This window comes from Crinia signifera, chromosome 5, assembly GCF_055691185.1.
Source record: "Crinia signifera chromosome 5, ASM5569118v1, whole genome shotgun sequence".
Taxonomy (NCBI): Eukaryota; Metazoa; Chordata; class Amphibia; order Anura; family Myobatrachidae; genus Crinia; species Crinia signifera.
In genome coordinates, this window is record NC_139221.1 from 108,423,793 (window position 1) to 108,446,383 (window position 22,591).

The following is a 22,591-nucleotide window of genomic DNA, read 5'->3' on the forward strand; positions in this document are numbered from 1 at the left end:
ATGGATATACACACTTATTTCTAACCCATTTATCTTTATTATTATTGCATTTTATTATTTATGCTATATGTACCAGCACTGTACATATAGCACAGAGAGAACAATACAGGATAAACAGGACCAAACATAATAGTAACTGAAGAACAAAACAGAGCACAGGTAACAATTAGTAGCACACAATACAGCTGAGATGTAGGGAAGCAGAGGAGCAGTCTGCATGTTACCAGGGGCAAGTTGTCAGTGGTAGAAATGAATGAACACAAGAGAGAAGAGATACGGATATAGATGGTGGGGGAGTAGAGCTGTAATTGAATTGCAAGAAGAGGGCTGTGAGAACAGGAGGGAAGAGGGCCCTGCTCCAAAGAGCTCAAAGTCAGGCCCGGGGGCCAATTGCGGCCCATGCTGTCATTTCAAGTGGCTCGCAGCCTCCAGCTAGAAGCGGGTGGAGCATCAGATGCGGGACACACAGCACTAAAGGTGGGGCCCCGGTGAGCGTGCGTTTACCTTGCTGTCTGCAGCAGTGAGGAGGTTCCGGCCCCCACAGTGAGATGTGTTTGGCGTCTTTCGGGCGAGTATGCATCCAACCCCTGCAGCTCCGATTGTATATCACCCGCCTCCGCAATCAGTGACAGCAGGGTGTGGGGAGGGGGTGCAGCAAGGGGGAAGCTTGCTCCAGTAACATGCAGAGTGGAGGAGGGCGGCAGTGGGAGCCCAAGCATCTCCTGTCCTTGCAGTTCCTGCTTTGCCTCTCCGTCCTTTGTCCCCATCTGCTCAGGACACTTCACAAGGGGCTGGGAAACATACAAAGAAGTTAGGGGGCAAGCAGGGAGACATACAGTCAATGGGGGCAGAGTGGGGGACATACAGTGAAGGAGGGTCAGGCTGGGGTACATACATTGAATGGAGGCAATGATGAATATTCAGAGAAAGGGGGGCAGACTGTGGGACAGAGTGAATGGGGGCAGAGTATAGGGGACATAGTGAAAGAAAGTCATACAGTGAATGGGAGTCATAGAGTGAATGGGGGGAAAATTGGGGGACATACAGTGAATGGACGGTCAGGCTTTGGGAAATACAGTGAATGGAGGGTCAGACTTTGAGACATACAGTGAATGGAGGGTCAGGCTTTGGGACATACAGTGCATGGAGGCAGTGATGGACATTCAGAGAAGGGGGGACAGGGTGGGGGACAGAGTGAGGAACATACAGTGAATGGTGGACATACAGTGAAGGAGGAGCAGGCTGGGGGACCTAAAAAGAAGAATGGTCCGGAAGGGGGACATACAGAGAAGGATAGTCAGGCAGGGGAAAATACAGTGAAGGGGGCAGAGTGGGGGACATACAATAATTGGGGGCAGGCTGGAGGAAATACAGAGAAGGGGGGCAGTCTAGGGAATATACAGTGAAGGGGCAGGCTGGGGGACATAAAGTGAATGGGGGCAGTGTGGGGGACCATTCGGATGTGATTTATGATTCAAAGAATGTCAGGCTGAATGGTCGGCACCCCACATTTTCATCTCACCAAAACTGGCCCTCGTCGCAAAAGTTTGGACACCCCTGGTCTGGAGGGAGAGGAGACAGACAGGCGACGTGAGGAGCAGGCAAGGAGGCCTGAAGGCAAGAAGTGTGCATGGCAGGGATGGCCAGGACATAAAGCGATAGGTAGGGAGAGCGGCCTCAGCCCTAGGTAATGCCACTCATGAAGGTACCAGGTGAAGCAGCCGTATTTGGCACCCTATGTAGTAATACCATGGGTGGAATAAGTCATGGATAGAATGGATTACAGAAAATGTGGTTGTTGCAGCATCCTAAAGCTTGTAGTAGGGTCCTGAAAATCAGGCCCATGTATTTTCATCCCTTCTACAAGCGTACGAGGTGAGGCAGCCATTGTAGGTGCTCTATAAAGGTTACACTGGGAGATAAGTCATACAAGGACCCAAGGATTATATGGGAAAAATGTCACACTTGTGCAACATGATATAGAGTGTGTATCAGGCATTTCCAGACTCAGGCCCGAGTTACATCCATGCCCGAGGACAGGTGACCCAATCCGTACCTCAGTTATTCTGATTTAACCATCTGTGCTGGAGACTGGATACCTCAAAAGTGTGCCCTGAGGACCAAGGCCAGGAATGCCTGCCACACATGAATAGATCAATATTGGGTCAACCTGCCAATGGAGAAACCATCCATGCAGTCATCTAAATGAGCAGGGCCGCCATCAGAAGATTGCTGTGGCTGTCCCAGGGCCAGCCTCTCTGACAGAGAGGAAAGGGCCCAGGCCACTCATTCTACCCACTGCCCCCTCGACTGCCTCCGCTGTGCGCTGAATGAAGCCCTGTCTGTGGGGAGCACTGGGAGCTGCTGCACTAACAGGTGGACGGGATCTGCCACTTGCTTTTCCCCCTTACACTGCTTATGGTAGAGATGGCAGGGGCAATGCATTTACAGAGGGTGTGCGGGTCCTTAGGCTGCTCTCGTGGCTGCTGCTAGTGTCTCCACTGAAGCTTCTTAGCGCCCAGGAACAGGAACACCATATGGCACTCAGCTCACCTGAGGGAGCCAACGGCTCTGATGTGGTCACAGAACAGGTGGGTGGTGGGATGGTGGAACGCTTTTCCCCCTCTGCTCAGGACACTCCACAAACAAGCTGCACATACTGTAGGTCACTTTTTCATAACTCATATCATGGGCAGGCGGTATCCCCCCTCCCCCCTTGCACCTTGCACAAAAATCTGGCACTATGTGTATATCTGTGTGCCCATCTATGCATGGGTGTCAATGAGGCTACTTATCTGACCAGGCCCAGGGCCGGCTCTACCATTGGGCAGCTTTAGGCAGCTGCCTAGGGCACCTGGATCTGGGGAGCGCCACCAAGTCTGCCTATCAAAAAATCAATGATGTCTATGAGGATACTTGTTGTACTTAATGCAGGTGGTGGCTGTGGAACCTCTAAGACTTCACTTCTATACTTTCCCTTGGGGCAAATTTCCCTACTTTGCTGCCCCCCTCCTTGTACTCTGTTGTGGGTGGCAAAGGGGGACCTACAGGGATAGCAGGGAACATGCCCACCTTCACGGGGGGCTGGGAGGACCACCCAATTTTTGGGAACCTCACCCCCATTCCAGAATGTTAGGCAAGTATGCTTAAGGGGTTGGAAAGTGGGTCTTGGTGGCTGTAGGGGGGCAGTAGTTTGAACTTTTGCCTAGGGTGCTGAGAAGCCTTGCACCAGCCCTGACCAGGCCAAACTGAAGACATGAGCAAGGTGTTCCCCACATACCTCTTTTTAGCATTTGGCAGGATTTTGGGTCACAGTGCCAACTTGTTATGTGGGAAGGGGGCAAAAGGTCACCCAACTCCTGTGGTGCCTCTGGATGCCACGCACATGGATGGCTGGTGGAGATTGGTTCACTAGAGGTGGGGGCGCTTAAGTATTTTTTTTGACAGGGGTGGGGCAGCAAAATTTGCTCCCCCCCCCCCAAGAGCCAGTTGGTAGGCGAGGGGGGGTGGGGGGGTGGTTGTCCGGACTAGAAATCAGTCCCGGGCCCCACAATTTCTAGTGGCAGCCCTGTAAATGAGGCGCACAGTGTAGGTTGCTGCTGGCATGGTGTGTATAAAAAAAGTAAAATGCAAGTTCAATTTAAAAGTTACATTTAAAAGTAATACAATTTATGTTATTGATATTGTCCGTTGGGCTAGTATGGCTTTGTTAATTAATTTGCCAAGAAATGAAAGTTGTATGATTTAAGATTTGAAAGTTAAACCGTAAGTGTCAGTTTTCACAAATCACAATTGGAATTACTTGAAACTTGCTTTTGAGCCAAATTTGATGTACTGCCAGAACAGGCTGGATATATTCATCAGTCCTTTTCCATTGGATGTGGTTCAGTGGGATCAGCTCTGTGACTTTTGGATTTAAACATTTAAACAGGGACTTGTTTAATAATAATATGGTAGTTCCATTGAAGATAGGATGTTGCTATGGGTAACCAATTACATTCTGTCTGTTATTTTCTAGAATAAGCTAAATAAATAAGTAGACTCTGGTTGCTATAGACAACATCCCATCTTCAATAGAGCATCCATCTTGGTAAATAAACCTTCAAATTGGCCTCTCCTATTAGGGCGGGAATAAGTGAGGGTGCCTTATTTAAGGGCCCAGGGCACCCACACATAAGGGGCCTCCACATACTGTAGTTTCAATGTCCTTTTGGAAGCTTAGCTGTTTATTAACAGCAGCCATTGAGGATCTCCTCCATCATGGAGCAGCAAGCTCGGGTGGCTTAGGTCACTATTTTACTTGACTACACCGCTAGACATTGACCTGAGCTGCTTGCATCTGCTGTGTGTGTTTGTTTTAAGAGAGGGTTTGGTGCGTGGTAGCGATTTCACTTGGGGGGGGGGCACAAAAAGTCATTACCCCTGGGCCCCACCAACCTTGATCCGGCAATACCTCTCATAATTGCCTAGCTCAGTAAGATAGGGCCTTCAAGGTAGGCTCAATGGGTTGTTAAGGTCCCCATGCACTATGCGATTTGAGAATAATGATAGGGTGAAAGTGGCCCAAAGAGCATGTGTCTGATCCAATGCAATGCGCAGATCTTACATGCGTGTTGCATGTAAGATCTCCAGTTCGGACCCCCTCCTGGCGTCAGGGAGCGGGAATGGCATGCGATACATAGCACGCAGAAGGGAGGGTCCGGAGGCTGCTGAAGGGGGAATTGGATGCGACTTCTTCCATAGGAGAAGTCACATAGTGTATGGGGGCCATTTAGAGGCAGTTTTTTTTTTTAAATTATATATTTTTTTAAGATCTGGAAACAGGGAATGTAAAAATCACCTGTATGTAACTATTTATACTTCGTAACAGACTGGAAGTATTCAGAAGTCTATTTTCAAATTAATTTGAATTGAATGGATTAAGTTGAATGTTTGCTGGATTAGTAGTGAAAGTGATTTTCTCTCCTCTCCTACACTGTTAATTATTACCCGAAAAATTCACGCAGACATCTAAAGTTAAACCGATAACCTCACAAAGGGTCAGTAGCTCTAAAGAATGTGTTACTCAAAAAATATAACACCCAAGAACATTGTGAGGTAACGTTTTTTCATTGCCAATATTTGAATATGATAGCCTCAATATTTTTGAGCAGGAAATATGCTTACAAAGGTATTTGTCTCCGCTGGCTGTGCATGTTGTGGTCATAACTTCAGTCCAAAGCTATTCGTCACTTTAGCTTTGGTGTTAATTTATTGGTGCTGGCTAAACTGATACTATTTATTTATAAATGAATGGTGGAAATGTTAGTGTGCATACATATGCCTAGTAGGTGGATCTCCCCTCCAGGAGGGTTCTGGGGGGGTGAGAATCCTAGCAGTTACAAGGGGCGCAACACCATCCAAATGATCTGGAATTTATGCCATGGTGGGTAGTTTGGAAACTGTGACAGTCCTTTGCAGGCACCCACTAGAAGGAATTTTCTGAAATTCGACTCCTAAGGGGATGAAAAAGTATAATGTTCCGGCCAGCAAATCTTTGCAAGGTGCAGATTGGGCACATCAGCTAGTTCTGTATTAATAATACAGTAGGACCTAAGCTGGCAGGGAAGAATCTTGTGCTTTGTCTTGACTTTGTTTTGGGTTGCATTCCAAGTCTGATGAAATTGACACAAATAGTACTTACCGATCATGCTTTGTGTAGCTGGGTATACTTCTTACAGTCTAATTGAGCACGGAGCTAAAGAATGAGAACAACGACACAGAAATCAGTGGCACTATATTGTGATGCTCGCTCCCGTCCCGAGATTTGTTAAGCTTTGCAGTCTTGGGGGCATATTTATTCAACACGTTTTGTGGGAATTCCCTTAAGATAGACGTTTTCAGAGGATTCCTGCATATGTGAGTATCAACAGAATTTAGGAGAGACAGCAGCAGATACCTGATGACTGCACATATGCAGTATCGCAGCCGTCATCAACAGGATGACAGTGTCTAAGTCGACCACTGTTGGTTGATAAGGATTAGGTCGACACCTAGAAAGGGTTGACATTGACAAAAGGTCGACACAAGTAAAAGAGGTTTTCGTGATTTTTATAAAAATACCTTGTTCTTACGTCACGGTCCAAAGCATGGCGAGCAGACACAGAACACTTATCCGGTGTCCATGCCGACATAGACACAAAAATTGTGGAAAACTTGCATCGACTTTTGCTCGTGTGGACCTTTTGCCAATGTCGACCTACTGCACGTTGACCCTTTTAGGTGTTGACATAATCACTGTCAACCTAGTAACTGTCAACCTTGACCATTTATCGCAGAACCACCACAGCCAGGGTCTGGACTTGACAGTAGAAGGATTGCATTAGAGCAGTGTTTCTCGCACTGGGTGCTGTGGGAGCCCAGGGTGCAGGTTGCTAGTCCAGGACTAAAGCAAACTGATTGTCAATGTGATAGACTGCCAATATTAAAATATGTGTGCAAACAACTTGGCAACTGTGTACACCACCACATAACCTAAGGATGACTTATTTTTGCAATTTACTACTTTGTATAGAATCTCGCAAGAATACCCCTTTTACTCAGAAAAGCAAATTACCGGTTTAAACCTTTCTACGAGGTAATTTGCCACTCAACACAGTTTCTGTTTCTGTGTGAAAGGGTCAATCCAGGTCGTAAATACCAGGTGTCCGACACGGTAAAAAAGGTAAAAAAGCAGGGTCGCAGACATGGGAATTACGAACTGGGTTGATCCTTTCACAAAGAAGGAGTACCCGTGTTAATCAGCAAATTACTGGGTACAATTTATTTTTTACTGGTAAGTTGCTTTTCTGTGTGAAGAGGCGTCTGGCTGGGACCCTCAAAATAACCCGGAACTGAAAATGTGGAGTAAAACCCGGGGTTTGGGGCTATTCTGTCTGAAAAAGGGTATTGGAGACATTGCTCAAGGGTGAAGTGAAAAAATGTTGATATTCTAAGGTGCCCTCATTCAAAAGGTTTATGGAACCATTGACTTAGCGATTACCATACTTTACAGACGGCCAATCAAAGTTATTTTATAGAGAACCATATGGATCCACATTTGCCTATAAAAAAAAGTAGGTCCATATGAGCAGTAACAATCGAGATTAAATGAAGGCAAGAACATCGCTGCCACCATCATGATTTCTGTATTGGTTTTTATTGATACCCCATGGGTCCAGGATTATCAATGGTGGTGCATGAACAGATGCCATCTGGAAATGATGAATGTTACCGCAGTCAAGCTTAAAAAATATTGTATTTTCCGAGCTTGATGAATCAGTGGGCTACGTCACTGGGAATGTTTCCTACAGCTATAATGGGAACACATATGCAAGACAGGGATGGGATGCCAGAGGTCAGATGACTTACAGCGACATCCCAGTGATCACAAACCCGACAAGGGACGGGTAAGTATAATTTCCCTCTCCCACTACCCCCATAACCCCAACCCTCCCTCCCTATCTCTAATCTAGTGTTCACTCTAGGCTGTTTTAGCTAAAATAGCCAGTCTCTTCCGTCCCCGCTGTCCGGAGTGCTCGGGGGAAGCTCAGCACCTGCATAGGTGTCCAGCATGCCCCCAACAGAGACATTGGTGCGCCTACCCGCCCACATTTGTAACGTGGCCTGGCCGTCTGCATTCAAAGTTGGCCCTGCCGTGATCCTGGAGTGACCACTATAACCCGCCTGTAGTTTAACCCTAACCATCTCCTCTTAGTTCCTAAGCCTAACCCTTCCTCCCCACAGCATAACCCTACTATTAGCACCACCCCAGTGCCTAAACCTAAACCAACCTCCTCTGCTCCCCTCTGACCTAACGGGAAGACACCCCATCACATTTCTGATCGGATGCTGGATGACGGTATTCCAGCATCTGTATCTCAAGTGATATCAGGATTCTGATGCTGGTGTTGTGGCCACCAAATGGGATTCTGGGGCCCAGATTTTGACCACCAGCATTGCTATATGCATGCCCTATAATGGTACCCGGTGGTAACTGCATTTTATGCAGTAAATTTTATTCTTTGGTTTTGATATTTGCATTGTACTTTCAACATATACTATACTTTGATGTTACAATGCAGGTGGAAAGCATGTGTAGCGTCTTACTAACTCCAAATACATCCTGTCACTCAAACCGTTTTCAGTAATCTAAAAGAAGATTATGCAAAACCTTTTATACTTTATCCTATTTACAGAAATAGTTTTATGTTTTAAAAGCAAACACGTTTGTTACTTCATATTATTCAACTTTACGACTTTTACAGTAAGCCTATATGAGTTATTTGCCTTAGAAAACAATAATTGCGTACTCAAGAGCTAAGTAAATGTTTAAACAGATATTGATCTAAATAGGAACCTTACTCAATTCCATGCAGAAACCTGAGGTATTCACTTATCTGGCCACAAAAAGCGCCTCTTCAGAATGTATTTATGTGTGTCCGGAATAAAAGCTGTTAATTGTGTTACCAGTAGTGTTGCATAACTTAAGCTATCCTTTATAAAGACCATTTAAACATTGTTAAAACAATTATTTGTAAAGTTCTATATATATTACCATTGTTGATTTACTGTATAGGAGCAAATAGATCATCTTAATTATTTATTTGCAAGGACATACTTACAAGCCAAAAATAACTTTAGCTGTCTTTTTAAAGCTGTTCACGTACAGGCATATCTTCTGCTAGCCTTAAGGTGCATACACACGGATAGATTTGGCAAAAGATCTGGGAGTTCCCGACCGATCAAAATGACCAATTGCTCAAATCGTTCCATGGGAATGAACGATATCAAAGTACATACCCGCTGGTCGTTGATAGAGGTCTATGGTCTTTCCTGCATGCAGAAAGACCATAGACCAATGTTTTTCAACCACTGGGCCGTGGCACACTAGTGTGCCTTGAGCTGTTCTCAGGTGTGCCTCCAGTTCTAGAGATGCCCAACCTAGTTTACAGCCATCACCAGTTCAAGTGTTATTTACTGGTCTCTTCTTTTCATTTAAAGGGCCAATGTATTTTATTTGTGTTACCTGTGGGGACCAGTGTGATTTTTTTTTTTATATGGGGGCAATAGGTTTGGTTTTTTCCTGTGGTGGCCAATGTGTTTTGCCCTGTGGGGATCTCATGGTGTGCCTTGGCAATTTTAAAATCTTATTTAGTGTGCCGCAAGGTAAAAAGGTTGAAAATCACTGCCATAGACCAATCTTTTGCAATTTGCACCAATCGTTTCATGTGTATGATAAACGATTTGGTAAAGCTGATTGACTGGCTCCCACTCCCCTCCATCATCGTTAAAGATCAATTGTTTATGTATAATCGTTTGCACAGTCCTTCACTATTTGACACCAATTCGTTTGTCCAGCAGTTTTGAGGAAATCGTTAACGAGATCGGATCGTTTGCAAATTCTTTCCAGGTGTATGCACCTTAACACTGTGTAATTGGCCTGAACAGACCATTTTTAGCTGTTTGGTGAAATTATTGCACAGTGTATATGCAGCAACTGGGGCCCATTCATTGTTTAAAGACCTGTTGGGTCTGATCTGACCTGCCCCACTAGTATTGTCGGCCCCGATGAACAATTATCATGCACATTTGTATGGTCCAACACAGCACATATAAAGGTTACCTTTGATGACCTTTCGGACATTGGGTCAAATTTAGATTATGTACGCAAAGTTAATATTTGGAGGTGGTTATGGTGAGTGTGGTAACTTGAAACTTGTCTATTAACAAATTTGCCTTTTACACTTCTATTTGAGGTAATCTTACAAAAAAATGCTGAATATTAGAAATATTTAAATAGCAGATTTTTTTTGTTGTTGCATGTTTCAGCTATCTACATATTGGGGAGAATAAGAAAAAGACACTGGATCCTTTAAGTCAGGTAATATAATTTTGTTTTGTAAGATTTACTTTAACTACATTTAAATAAGTGTTAAAATATTATTTCTGCATTTTGTGCTTATTGTAATCCTGCATAGGGATTTACGATTTGGTCAATTTGATGTAGACCATGCAGGGTCGGCAATAAGCTGCCATCCATCGTTTGTTGAACTTCAGATCCCAGCATGCCCTGCCACAGTTTTAGCATGCCCTTATGGCATAACTGTGGTAGGGCATGCTGGGATGCATAGTCCCATAGCAGCTGGAGAGTCACTTATCGCCCACCTCTTTATGCAGTCATAAGTTGTCAGTCATGTCAGTGTTCAAGAATTATATGGTAACATGAAATTGGCATAATGTAGCATGATGTGTGATTGACAGTTTATATATTGGACATTATCTTCCTTAGAAAAATATTGGGCAGGGTTTGTGCAAGGAAACATAGGCTTGGAAATACATCCCTTTCATTCGTGAAACCTGTATATTACACAGGTCACCTGGCTGATTTAAAAACAAATGAAATGGAGACTTGAAGTCGGCCAGCTACAGAACCTGTGTAATTCATAAGTGTCCCGGATTAAAGTCATAATATGACAACTCTAGGGTACCATTTCAGGGCTCTTGGGAATTCCGGGTTAGCTGCTACTTGGAAAGGGAAGTCCAACATAGGAATCAGTAGCAAGTCTGGATTCTGTTAGTACATAAGAGAAGAGAACCAGATGAGTGACCTCACTGGTTGCTGGGACCCATGGATGTATCCTTATCCTGTCCTGATGGACTCTTCTCATGTAGATAAAATATATATATATATATATATATATATATATATATATATATATATGTATGATAAATCTAGCTACATTTGATCTTAGCAGACTTACATTTTGGAATGGGACACCCAGGTTAAGTAACATTCTCAAAATGATGTTTAATTTATGGACAGCATGCCTCTTATATAGATACAGACTACAATGATGAAATAACAAAGGCATATGGTAAATCTGTACTCTACAGTACTGCAGCAGATTGTCTCATACGCTTCTATAGGGTCTGATTGTGAATTAGATGATAATCCGCTAACCATTCAAGTAATCAGTAAGACCCGTCATGTTATATAATATGATTCAAGGTTATGTCTCTTTACTGACGCGTGTGTTTGTTGATAGAGGCTCTTTGTGGCAAGTTCGATTTTCCAGAACTATGATAAGGTGAATTTTTTATTAATGGATTTATCAACGGTTATTTGGCCATTCACATCAGTTCCTGCCCCAGTAATGCTTATGACCTATAGGTCCATTTTGTACACATTCAATTTAATTAATGAATATAATTGTACCTGTACGATTATTGTCATTTTTATTTTGTAATCAAAACTGTGTGCTTTATCCTAAGTTATAAAGTAGAAACTTTGGGGTAAATGTATGAAGATGTTGCCCCTAGCAACCAATCAGATTCTAGCTATTGTTGGTTGGTAGGGGCAACATCTCACACTTCTAAAAACTCTTTTTTTTTTTTACCCCTTTTGGTTTGGTTTTACCCTGTAACACACTACAGTATATTCAGGTAACATAACTTCTTCTAGAGACACCTTACATTGTTTTGTCTTATGAAGATCTTGCTTCACTCCGTAACCGAGGAACACACACACACACTGTGACAAAGTAATACAATCCTCTTATTGTTTATGTCTTTAGGATATAGTTACAGCATTCTCTGTGGATACTGTAACAATTGTTTTATGTACTATGTAACAACATAGACACATCAATTTTTTTTTTTTTTTTTTAATATAAAAATACTGTATACTCATCTATATGTATATGTTGAGTGTCCATGTGGCTCCGAAACACTGCCATCTGTTGTCAGCAAGTGAAACTACATCTATTAGCTTTCGAAGCCTTTGCTTCAAGAGGGCTTACTAGTATAAAACATTGATTTAGTTATGGAGACGGTGTGTGGTTATACTAGAGCTTTAAACTGTGCTAGATCAACCTCCAGCCTTTTCCCAATTAAAATAAGTTTCAATGCTGAGTGTACAGTTGTAAGGTAATCTAGCACCCCCTATATAGACAAAAGCTGAGGTAAAAAGGACATAAGTATATTATAGCAAAATACATCCTATTGGCAATTATACAATAGAGAGAGAGAGAGTGTGTGAGAGAGAGTGTGTGTGAGAGAGAGAGAGAGTTCTATTTACAAAGAGTTTGGTTGTAAAACCTGACACTTCTGTCTGCATTTGTCTGATATATAAAAGGACACTTGCTTTTATTAACTGTGTCTTGCTAGTAAAAGCATTGCCCTTAAGTATAGGATGTAAACATGCACACTAGTGTTGGGCTTTACAATCAGGCTCTTCCTAAATTAACTCCCTAGTAACACTTATGCAACGAATACAACCTTAGAGTAACCACAGTACATTACTGAATGCAGTAGTTTAGTAACATCCCTACAATACTTATAATATACTGTGTGTGTGTGTGTGTATATATATATATATATATATATATATATATATATATATATTTATATAAAATGTACAATATCTCTAGAATTTGCGCTATATTAGGTTGGTCACTTGATAACACTAGATCCCCTACTAGAGGGACCCCAACACCAATTTCACAGACAATAGTGTTATATAGCGCCCTTACACAATTTACTGGGTGATTCCTGTCTTTCCTTTACTTTATAAGACCATAATCGACCTAAGTATTTTTCAAATATAAAACATTTATTTAAAACATTTAAAACAAATCAAACTTTGTCTTGAGATTGAATCTTGTATCTGAATTTCTTTAGATTATGGATCACAGTAGATACCCGACGCGTTTTGTCTCTTTATGAGACTTCATCAGGGGTGTTTATAAACAATAGATCTACAAAAGTAGAACATAATTGTAAATATACAATGTATACCATAGGAAAGACATATATTGACAATAATCAAACATATTTGTGAATGCCCATTTTTGTGAATGTTCCTTATAAAGTTATTGTTTGAGTATTGTCAATATTTCCATCTCTTCTAATAATGTACACTAGATGGTATATTACCATCAGCCAAAGTAAATACTATATGCCTTCTGTTCATCCTCCTTTTCTATAATCCATTGTTAATTATATAAATGTGGATAATGAATGTCTTTCCTATGGTATACATTGTATATTTACAATTATGTTCTACTTTTGTAGATCTATTGTTTATATACACCCCTGATGAAGTCTCATAAAGAGACGAAACGCGTCGGGTATCTATTGTGATCCCTAATCTAAAGAGATTCTGATACAATCTCAAGACAAAGTTTGATTTGTTTTAAATGTTTTACGGGTTGGCGTTAATAGTGGGGGTGGCGTGGGGGTGCATTTAACATTGTAAGCACCCATTAGGGTGCTTATACAATTAAAAAATCGTATAGGGGGGCCATTTAACATTGAAAAAAAACATTAGGGTGCTCATACAATTTAAAATCGGATTGCATTGCATCGTGGTGTGTTAGCCCCAAATATTAAGAACGGCTAGCATGTAAGATGGAGGGACCGAAGCAGGAATCTCCAAGCAGCTATCTCTCACAGAGACTCCATAGTTTCTCTTTTCCAAACAGTGTGAGACAGAATAGATCAGACTTGACAGCCTATTAACACTACCAATCAGCTGAAGGCTCTAATTGGTCTCCTGTGAGGCTAACAGCCCAAAGACCTGGACTGGGTCTAAATGGATGAAGAACGCTCCCTCTCTTCTACCATCCAACGCAGGACACTTTTTTTTTGGCAGTTCTTATAAGACAAAGGCTCTCAGCAGAGCCAGTGCATTTCACCTGGGGTTTTAATACTCCTAGCTCAGAAACATTGTGCAAATAGACCTGCCTTACAGCGGCCAGTGTGTTTGCTAAATATAGTTAACAATGCGCAGGAACGCACATCCCATGACACCCCCCCTCCCCCAGTCAGAGCGTATGCATTATGCAATGTCCTGCAGCTCCTCCGATATAGTGAACTATATTGGCGTCTGCAGGAAATGCTTAGTGTGTATTGAAATATCAGATTTTCATTGTTTGGGTTCCTTTTGTGACGTTATACTGTGTAGTCTGTGTATATTATAAAAGGGGTTTTGAGGTTGGATAAATATAGTGTTTACAACTTTACATGAACTTCTCCATAGACCTAGGCATAGTTATCCATAAGGAACAAGCTTGGCATACTTTGTGTACAAACACAGTTATTTTTGGCACAACAATGTGAAACTGTATCCTCAGAGGTATCTGTGTACATAAAGCTTTAGAATGTTGTTCAAGGCAATTAGGCCTAGTGGGAATTAGGAAGTGGCAACAATCACTATACAAAGCTTGACACTGTCCCCAAGCTAAAAGGACATCTACTTATGATATAGATCTGTTTCATTGATGAAATCTACCTCTAGTCTTGAGTAAATGTATTTAGAAAGAACAAATTGATCACATTTATGTCTGTCATTTATTCTTCACTTATATAGCGGCACAATGAATCCACAGCACCCAGTTACAGAGTACATAAACGAATAATCAAAACACTAAAACAGTGACTTAAGGCCCATACACACTGAGCGATTTTGAGCTGAAAGCCGCTCAAACTTGGTGTTTTGAGCAGCTTTTAGTTCAAAGCTGCCCAGTGTGTACGGCCCACACTCCCGCATCATCACCGGGAAAGCCGCTCATCTGCTGGTATTACCAACAGATGAGAGGCTTTGAGGATGGCTGCGCTATGGAAAGCCATCCTCCCACCGTTGACAGCGGCGGGCAGGGGAGAAAGCCGCTCAGTGTGTATGCACTGAGCGGCTTTCCCCCAGCGATGGCCGTGATCATCGCTGTCCATACATGCTGGGCAAAATCTCCCAGTGTGTATGGTCCTTTACAGTTCAAGACCTTATAGGACAAGTACAGGCAGTGCTGAACTTCCCATTAGGCACGTGCCTAGGGGTGGCACATGTTTGGGGGTGGCACTTGGATGCTTGTGAAAGTACTGTCCGCCTGAAATGTACCAGTAACTGCAAAATATCCACTGTACCATATTCCATCTTGAATAGTATATGAGTGTCAATGGATAGGACATGCAGATACTGCCCCTGTAAACTGTCCTACGTAGTAAATATGTATAAAAAATAAAAAATATCACAGTTAATGACTTTTTTAATTAATCTAAAATTGGCTATTGTCAAATGAGGGCTTATAAGTAATCAATAAAAATAATACAATTAGGCGTGGGGCGGTGGGGCAGCCATTATTGTTGCCCTCACTCCTCAATCTTCCCGAGTACAGGGTATATAAACATAGCTGCATTAGCAGACGATACTAAAATAAGCATTAAGGTGGAAGAAAACCAAGGGATTTGGTGCTGTCGAATAGAAGATGGTTTAGTTAAGAGAAGGAAGGACACTTGAGGGAAGAGAGCCCTGCCTTACATTCTAAAGGAAAGAGGCAGACAAAGAGGGGTGACCTGGATTGGCTAGACCTTGATAGAAGCTGGTTTTGAGAGCCCATTTAAAGTTTTGTGGAGTGGCAGAGAATTCAAGAGATAGGGAGCAGCACGTGAAAAATCTTGGAGGTACTGTAGGAGTGAGAGCAGATGATCAGTAGGCAGGAGAGGCAGGGTGCATTAGCGGAGCGAAGAGGATGGGTGGGAGTATAAAGGGAGAGAAGATCAGAGATGCATGCTTTCTGCCCCCTAGCAGAGTGTGTTGTGGCATGGGCCACAGTGCAGGACTGCTGGGGTCAAGGGTGCAGGTGGAGGGGGGGAGGAGGATAGGAGGAGGGAGGGGGCTACTTTGACAACTCTCTCTACCTGCTGCCTCATGTTGTGACCCTCCCTGCCATCCCTAGTTCTTGCCTTGGGTCTCTTTATCTGCACCTCATGTCACCTGTCTGTCTTCCCCTCCTTCTAGATTGTAAGCTCATTAGAGCAGGGCCCTCTTCCATCCTGTTCTCACAGCACCCTTCTTGCATTTCAATTACAGCTCTCTTACTCACCTACAATCTATACCTGCATCTCTTCTTATTCACTTCCCTCACTTTGTGCTGATAATTGTGCTCTGTTTTTGATCTTCTGTGGCTGTTATGTCTAGTTCTGTATACCCTGTACTTTTCTAATGTGTTCTATATGTACAGCGCTGCGTACCACTTGTGGTGCTTTATAAATAAAAATTGTAGGTACTTGTGTAGTTTCACGGTGGCAGCTTACGCTACGTTTGAAGCTACGCTAATAGCATAGCCCAACAGCTGCCTTACTTGTGTAGTTTCACGGCAGCAGCCTAAGCTACGTTATCAGCGTTGCCCAATGGCTGCTTTACTTGTGTAGTTCACGGCGGCAGCCTAACCTACGTTATCAGCATAGGCTGCCGCTGGGTAGCAGCGTAGACTGTCGCAGTGAAACTACACGTGTTGCTGGGAACTGCATCTCTGTTCCCGGTGTCCCTGGCAAGCCTAGTCAGCACCTCTCTCACACCACCGGCCCGGGCATGATCCCCTCTCTTTGGTGGCACCGGCGGAGAGGCGCTCCATATGTTTGAGACGCAGGATTGTCTCAGACGCTCCAGCAATGAGACGCCCCTGCGTCTGAGTAGCTATTGCGGCAGGGTACAGCAACCCTGCCGACAAGGTTTGGGGTTCTGTAGCGCGTACGTCTCCTGTCCAAAGAAGGGGTGCGGACGCAAGTGTGTCTCATTCACAATGAACGAGGCATTTGCCAGTGCTCCATGTTACATACTGGCAAATGCCTCCATTTGAAACTCCCACTATTCACGGCAGCCCAAAGCAAGGGAGGCCAGTGTTCCATGTTACATACTGGCAAATGCCGACATGGCTTTTCCTTTGAACGAAGAGGCTCTCGTCCACCTCGACGATCTTGTCTGGGCCGCCAATCTGTCGTTGGGGCTGCGACATTAGGTTGACGGTGCAGGCCTCCTGCATCACATTGTTGTACTGCAGTCGTTTTTTGGGGAGATGGACAGATGCCGCTCACAAAAGGTGATGCTGGTGAGCTACTCTGCCCAACAAAAGATGAATTGAATCAGCGTCACAAAGGTGAGATGGCACCCACGGAACCACTGTGCGGCCCTGACGCTGACCTTTTTGCTGCAGCTTCTGATGTGCCAGCGCCACATCCGCTCCCTCAGATTTAGTTGCATAGGGTGGCCATTGGGACAGGTCTTGGTCTCAGGGAGAAACTTGTGACTCTGTAAAAAAGCCACAGACTCCTCCTCTGTCTGTGGCAGGCTAAAAATAGTAAGCTTTTCAGCAGCCATAACTCACCTCAAAGTAACTCTGAGACAGTGTACCTGATGACTGACTACGCTAACTGCGTACCACTGACTGATTACGCTGTCCACGGGATCACTACGCTGGATCTGACCTGGACGCTAAGCGTCCGCGTGACCACTACGCTACGCTTACGCTGCTGCCGGGTACCGCTGACTGACTATGCTGTCCGCGGGAACACTTTCCTGGATCTGACACGGACGATAAGCAGCCGCGTAAATACTACGCTACGCTTATGCTGACTACGCTGGCCACGGGAACACTACGCCAATTCTGCCGATTCTGACAGGACGCTAAACTAACTACGCAAGCTGCCGCCGTGAAACTACACAAGTACCAAATATAGTAATAAAAATAATAATGGGAGGGAGGTGGGTGAGGGCTTTGTGAGTGAGTTTGAGAAGCTTGAATTGGATTCCGAACAGGAAGGGAGCCAGCGAAGGGCTTTTAATGGGCCCTACACATGGGGAGACATTCAGGCATTTTCTGAGCGATTTTACTAAAAAATCCCTGAAAACGCATATACATTGCTGTGTGTGTAGACCACACAGCTATTTAGATGCGCGGCCTTGCCGATCTGAATCTGGCGGCGATTAATAATCTGCATGTCGGTTATTAATTGGTCGGAGCCAGTGTTCTCAACGGAGAACACTGACCTTGACACCTGCTGCGCTGTGTGATGAGAGACCGAGCGAAGCAGCATCGCTCAGAATGCTCGGCGGCTCGTGTGTAGGGCCCATAAGAGAGGGGAGGTGGACGTAGTTCATTTGTCTTATTTATCACCTTGTTTGTCTCATTTACTCTGTTAATGGAAAATGAACATAACTTGAAAGTAAAGTAATCTAATGACATATATATATATATATATATATATATATATATATATATGTGTGTAGAACACCTTTAAATGGTTTTGTGGTATGTTTTTCAGTGATGGGGAATTGGTCCTGATAATTATAGTTTCTTATTGTCACTTGAAAATTGGGGATTCTGCAGTAGATGAGATTTACTGTATCCCATTCATACATGCTGGATATACTGAATACTTGCAGGTGTACACAATATTGGTATTGGATGAATATCTTGCAAATTTTATTATATTAATATTACGCTATGCATCAAATTACAGGGTCTGGTGCATTTGACTTATTCTTTGATATCCCACCCATCGCAAATTAGGTCACTCTTTGACACTCTCTATAGAAACAAGGGGCCGCATTGAGTGGACATAATTACACACAGGAGACCTGAGACCTAAGTTCATACATGCACATGGAAAGTGTCAGCATAGGCGGAGGGATCCTCCTTACAACCTGGATCTGGCTCCAGGAGCTTGCACCATCTGAGGTTGGTGTACGTTTCCGGAGTTAAACTAAAAGCATTCGAATATGAAGTCCTCATACTAGCCCTAATTCTATAGCTGGGGAGTTCCTAAATGTCATTGGCATTAAGGAAAGTACAAAAATTGTGCAGCGTGAACTTAATTCAAATGGATTACATTCCCGAGCAGCTCCATGCAAGCCTCACAATGCCAAGTGTCGGCTAACGTGATGTAAAGCACACCAACACTGGACTGTGGAGCAGTGGAAATGTGTTCTATGTATTGCAGTCAGATGGGAGAGTCTGGGTTTGGCAAATGCAGGGGAACGTTACCTGCCTGACTTCATTATGGCAACTGTAAAGTTTGGTGGAAGAGGGCTAATAGTATGGGGCTGTTATTAAGGGCTTGGCCACTAATCTCCAATAAGGGCAATCAATGCTTCATTTTGGACACTGCTATGCTTCCACTCTTGTGCAACATTTTAGGAAATGCTCTCTTCTATTCCAACATGACTGCACCCCAGTGCACAAAGCAAGGACTATAAAGACAGGGTTTGATGAGTTCGGTGTGGAAGAACTTGACTGTCCTGTACACAGCCCTGAGCTCAACCCCATCAAGCACCTTTGGGTACATCTGTGCCTGACCTTATAAATGCACTACAGAAAGAATGGGCACAAATTCCTACAGAAACGCTAAAATCTTGTGAAAAGCCTTCCAAGAAGAGAAGAGACTTTTATAGCTGCAAAAGGAGGACCAACTCTTATAGCTGCAAAAGGAGGACCAGTAGTGCACGCAGGGGGGTTTCTGAGTACCCAGAAACCCCCCCAGGAATCTGAGGGCCCTAGTCCTAAAGCTGAGGGTCCCCTCTTTCCATGGGTACAAGAATTTTATAAATCGTCCCTGGAGAACCGGAGATATCTGACTTCAAAGCAGTGGTCCCCATCCAAGCCTGTTAATTGCTATCCCCAGTCATATATTTTAGTTCCTGTCTGGCTTTGAGTTTTTCTGAGGGTATATTTCAAAAGCTGGGAGTCTCCCCCTTTGATGGACACTAGAAGCTGGTCTCTACTGTTCCCAGAATCAGAGATATCAGCCTTCAAGCAGCTGGTTACAGCTACAGCTCCACACACCTGGTATGTAGTTTTATATACTCGTTGGAGGATTGCTCTGCCTCGTGAAATCTGATCCCCTACTCCCCAGTACCATTTGGTAGGTGGGATTCTCTAGTTTTTAATTCCATTAAAAGCTAAGAAATCTAGTTCCGGGAACTGGAGATATCTGCAGTCAAGCAAGCTGTCCTCCCACCAGAAAATTATGAATAATAAGCCCACTCCACTATACACCCCTCCTCTCGTAGTAAACATCCTCTACCACCCTGGAAGTTATGTATTGGGACCCCTTCATTCAGCCCAGTGTCCCCTTCTCCCACCTCATCTCCCACCATATGTGCAGTAAAGGGGTAATTAGTGGAAATTACTGAGCCTTACATGCTGAGCAGTTGATATAATACCCCCTACCACCCACGGGACATCAAAGCTTCCGCTCATAGCACCCCCCCCACCCCTACCATTGGAGGATAGGTAGGGGCCCCATTACATTGCTATGCCCAGGGGTCTACACTGCTGTTATGTGTATATATACAGGTTGAGTATCCCTTATCCAAAATGCTCGGGACCAGGAGAATTTTGGATAACGGATTATTCCGTATTTCGGAATATTTTAATATTTCAATGATGTATTTTGAAGTATCTTGCATTTATGCTGTATAAACACATAATATACACACAAATATATTTTATTACCACATAAAATACACACAAATATATTTTAATTGTTCAAAAAACAAGGTTTCAAAACGTGAAACAAAATGTGTGTACTATCTCAGCACTGAATTTGAATGCCAAGCAATCATTTACTTGTACATATATAGTGCCAGTTACATATCATGTCCTCAGTAGTGCTGTTCCAAATGTCCCCAGTGAGTTTTTAGCAAAAAAAAAAAAATTTTTCACTTTCTGGAATGTCCGTATTTCGGAATAATTTGGATAACGGATATTCGGATACGGGATACTCGACCTGTGTATATATATATATATATATATATATATATATATATATATATATATATATATATATATTAATATTATTATTTATATACATTTGGTCTATCTATAATACTTTAACTGACCCAGCATATACTGGGTCACCTATGTGTCCATCTCCCTGCTTTGCTCCGCCCCTCTGGAAACCCCCTTCTGAAAATCCTGCGTTTGCCCCTGAGGACCAATTCCATATTAAAGTATATGTCTTTTTAAACACAATGTCATTACAGTCCCTGTTTGTGTAATGGTGTAATATATATTACACACCTAACTGTATGTTCCAAATTACAGGGCCATGTATTTTTAAATGAAAACTTCAAAAGTTCTTGAATAAAATAAAATAGTACAGTTGACCGAATGAATGTGCTGCTAATGGAATCTATTTTGTCTTTCCTATTTGGTTAAAGACCTTTATATATTCTTGTAATGAATATTAGGATTATGGTCTGTGCCATTCGCAGGATGTTTTGTATGCCACTGTCAAATAAAATATGCAGCATTACATTACACTTAAGTAAATAACAGGACTGGTCGGGGATCCTTGACATGCAACAGTGGGTGAACTGTCCATTCACTGTAAAGGATATTGGAGATGAGTTACGGATCATTGGGTTAGTTAATTATGTTTTGGTGAATTCAAAGTCTCTGTAGCTCTATTTTGGCTGAGACACCTTCTTCCTTTCCTTTCTCTTGCTGTGTCTTGGAGTGTTTCCTTAACTCGTCAGACACTTGACATGCCACAGAACGTTAGACATAGTTTAAATAATAATGTGTAGCAGTTACTTTTTTAGAGTAGTAGTCTATTGTGAAAGGGCTTTTTAATGGACAATAGTCAGTTCATTGTGATAGCTATTTTATTTTTTGTTAATTTTTATTCTTAAAGTGGGAAGAATTTGCAGGATTTTGTATAAAATGAATAATACGTAATAAGTAAGCCATGTGGATTAGGGTTACTTTGAGTACAAAGCTGATTCAGGCCATGAGATCAGAGGCTGCTAGTTGAATCGGTGATGTCATACATTGAATGCTATTGTCAGACATAGCCACTGATCAGTGGTGCTGACGAGGGGAGGGGGAACTAATTAGCCAGACTCAGGTCTGATGGAGGGGCCTAGCTCTTCTCAACCCAGTACATATTGCTGTGTGCTGGGCTGGTGTGTGACCAGGGAGGTGTTCAAAACACCATTTTTTCTGTATTTTATTCTAAGGGTCGATGGCCACACCTTCCGTAATTAGGCCATGCCCCCTGAAAAGTACCTGGGCCCAGCCGGGCTCTCTACTGCCCTGCCACTGCTAACGTTGTTCAATAGGAATTTTTGGAGGTTGATAAACTGACCCCTCACTCATGGTATATTATTAGGAATATGCAAGCAATCTTATAGTAGTATTCCTGATTCTTCTTCTTAATGGTGTTTCGGGAAATACATGATGAGATGCTTATTTTTCCAGGGACTTCATCAATTTTGAGTTATGACATCAGAATTGTTCCAAACTTGCAGCTTCTTTTAAGTCTGCAGTCTTAAAGATATTCAAAGAATTTGCAAATTTGCAGCGCTCCTCTAATTAGACATGTTCATATATACATCAAACAGTGAACAATACACTAAAGAGGCGCACTTCCAAATACAACATTAATAAAGGGTGCAATGTGCCAGCGCCATCATGCTCACCCTCCATGGGTTGACTTATAGTGGGTCCAGACTCATTTACACCTCCTCCCTCTCCAGCATTCCCTCCACATGTCGCACAGCACCCCCATCACTGTGCGCCGCCATCGGACCCTCCTGCATACTCATCTTCACCGCGCGCCACCACTGGGGCCCCAACAAACTACTTCAGCGGTCATACTTAGAGGTCCCCGCGGTCGGGCCAGGTGTGTATACCATTACTACATACCTAACAGTTACCTGGACCCTAGTTTATCCATTCCTTCATCCCCAACCAACATCCTCTGATATTTGCAAGAAGTGACCACGTCCATA

General features: G+C 43.1%; 1 protein-coding gene across 2 annotated transcripts in view; it reads left to right on the plus strand.

The window, feature by feature from the left end:
- DCDC2 (doublecortin domain containing 2) overlaps positions 1–22,591 on the plus strand; it is a 208,246-nt gene that overhangs the window by 3,991 nt on the left and 181,664 nt on the right. For both annotated transcript variants that reach the window (XM_083187841.1, XM_083187842.1), the window contains exon 2: positions 9,850–9,901. In XM_083187841.1, the coding sequence (XP_083043967.1) occupies positions 9,850–9,901 (52 nt within the window). The remainder of the gene's footprint in view (positions 1–9,849; positions 9,902–22,591) is intronic.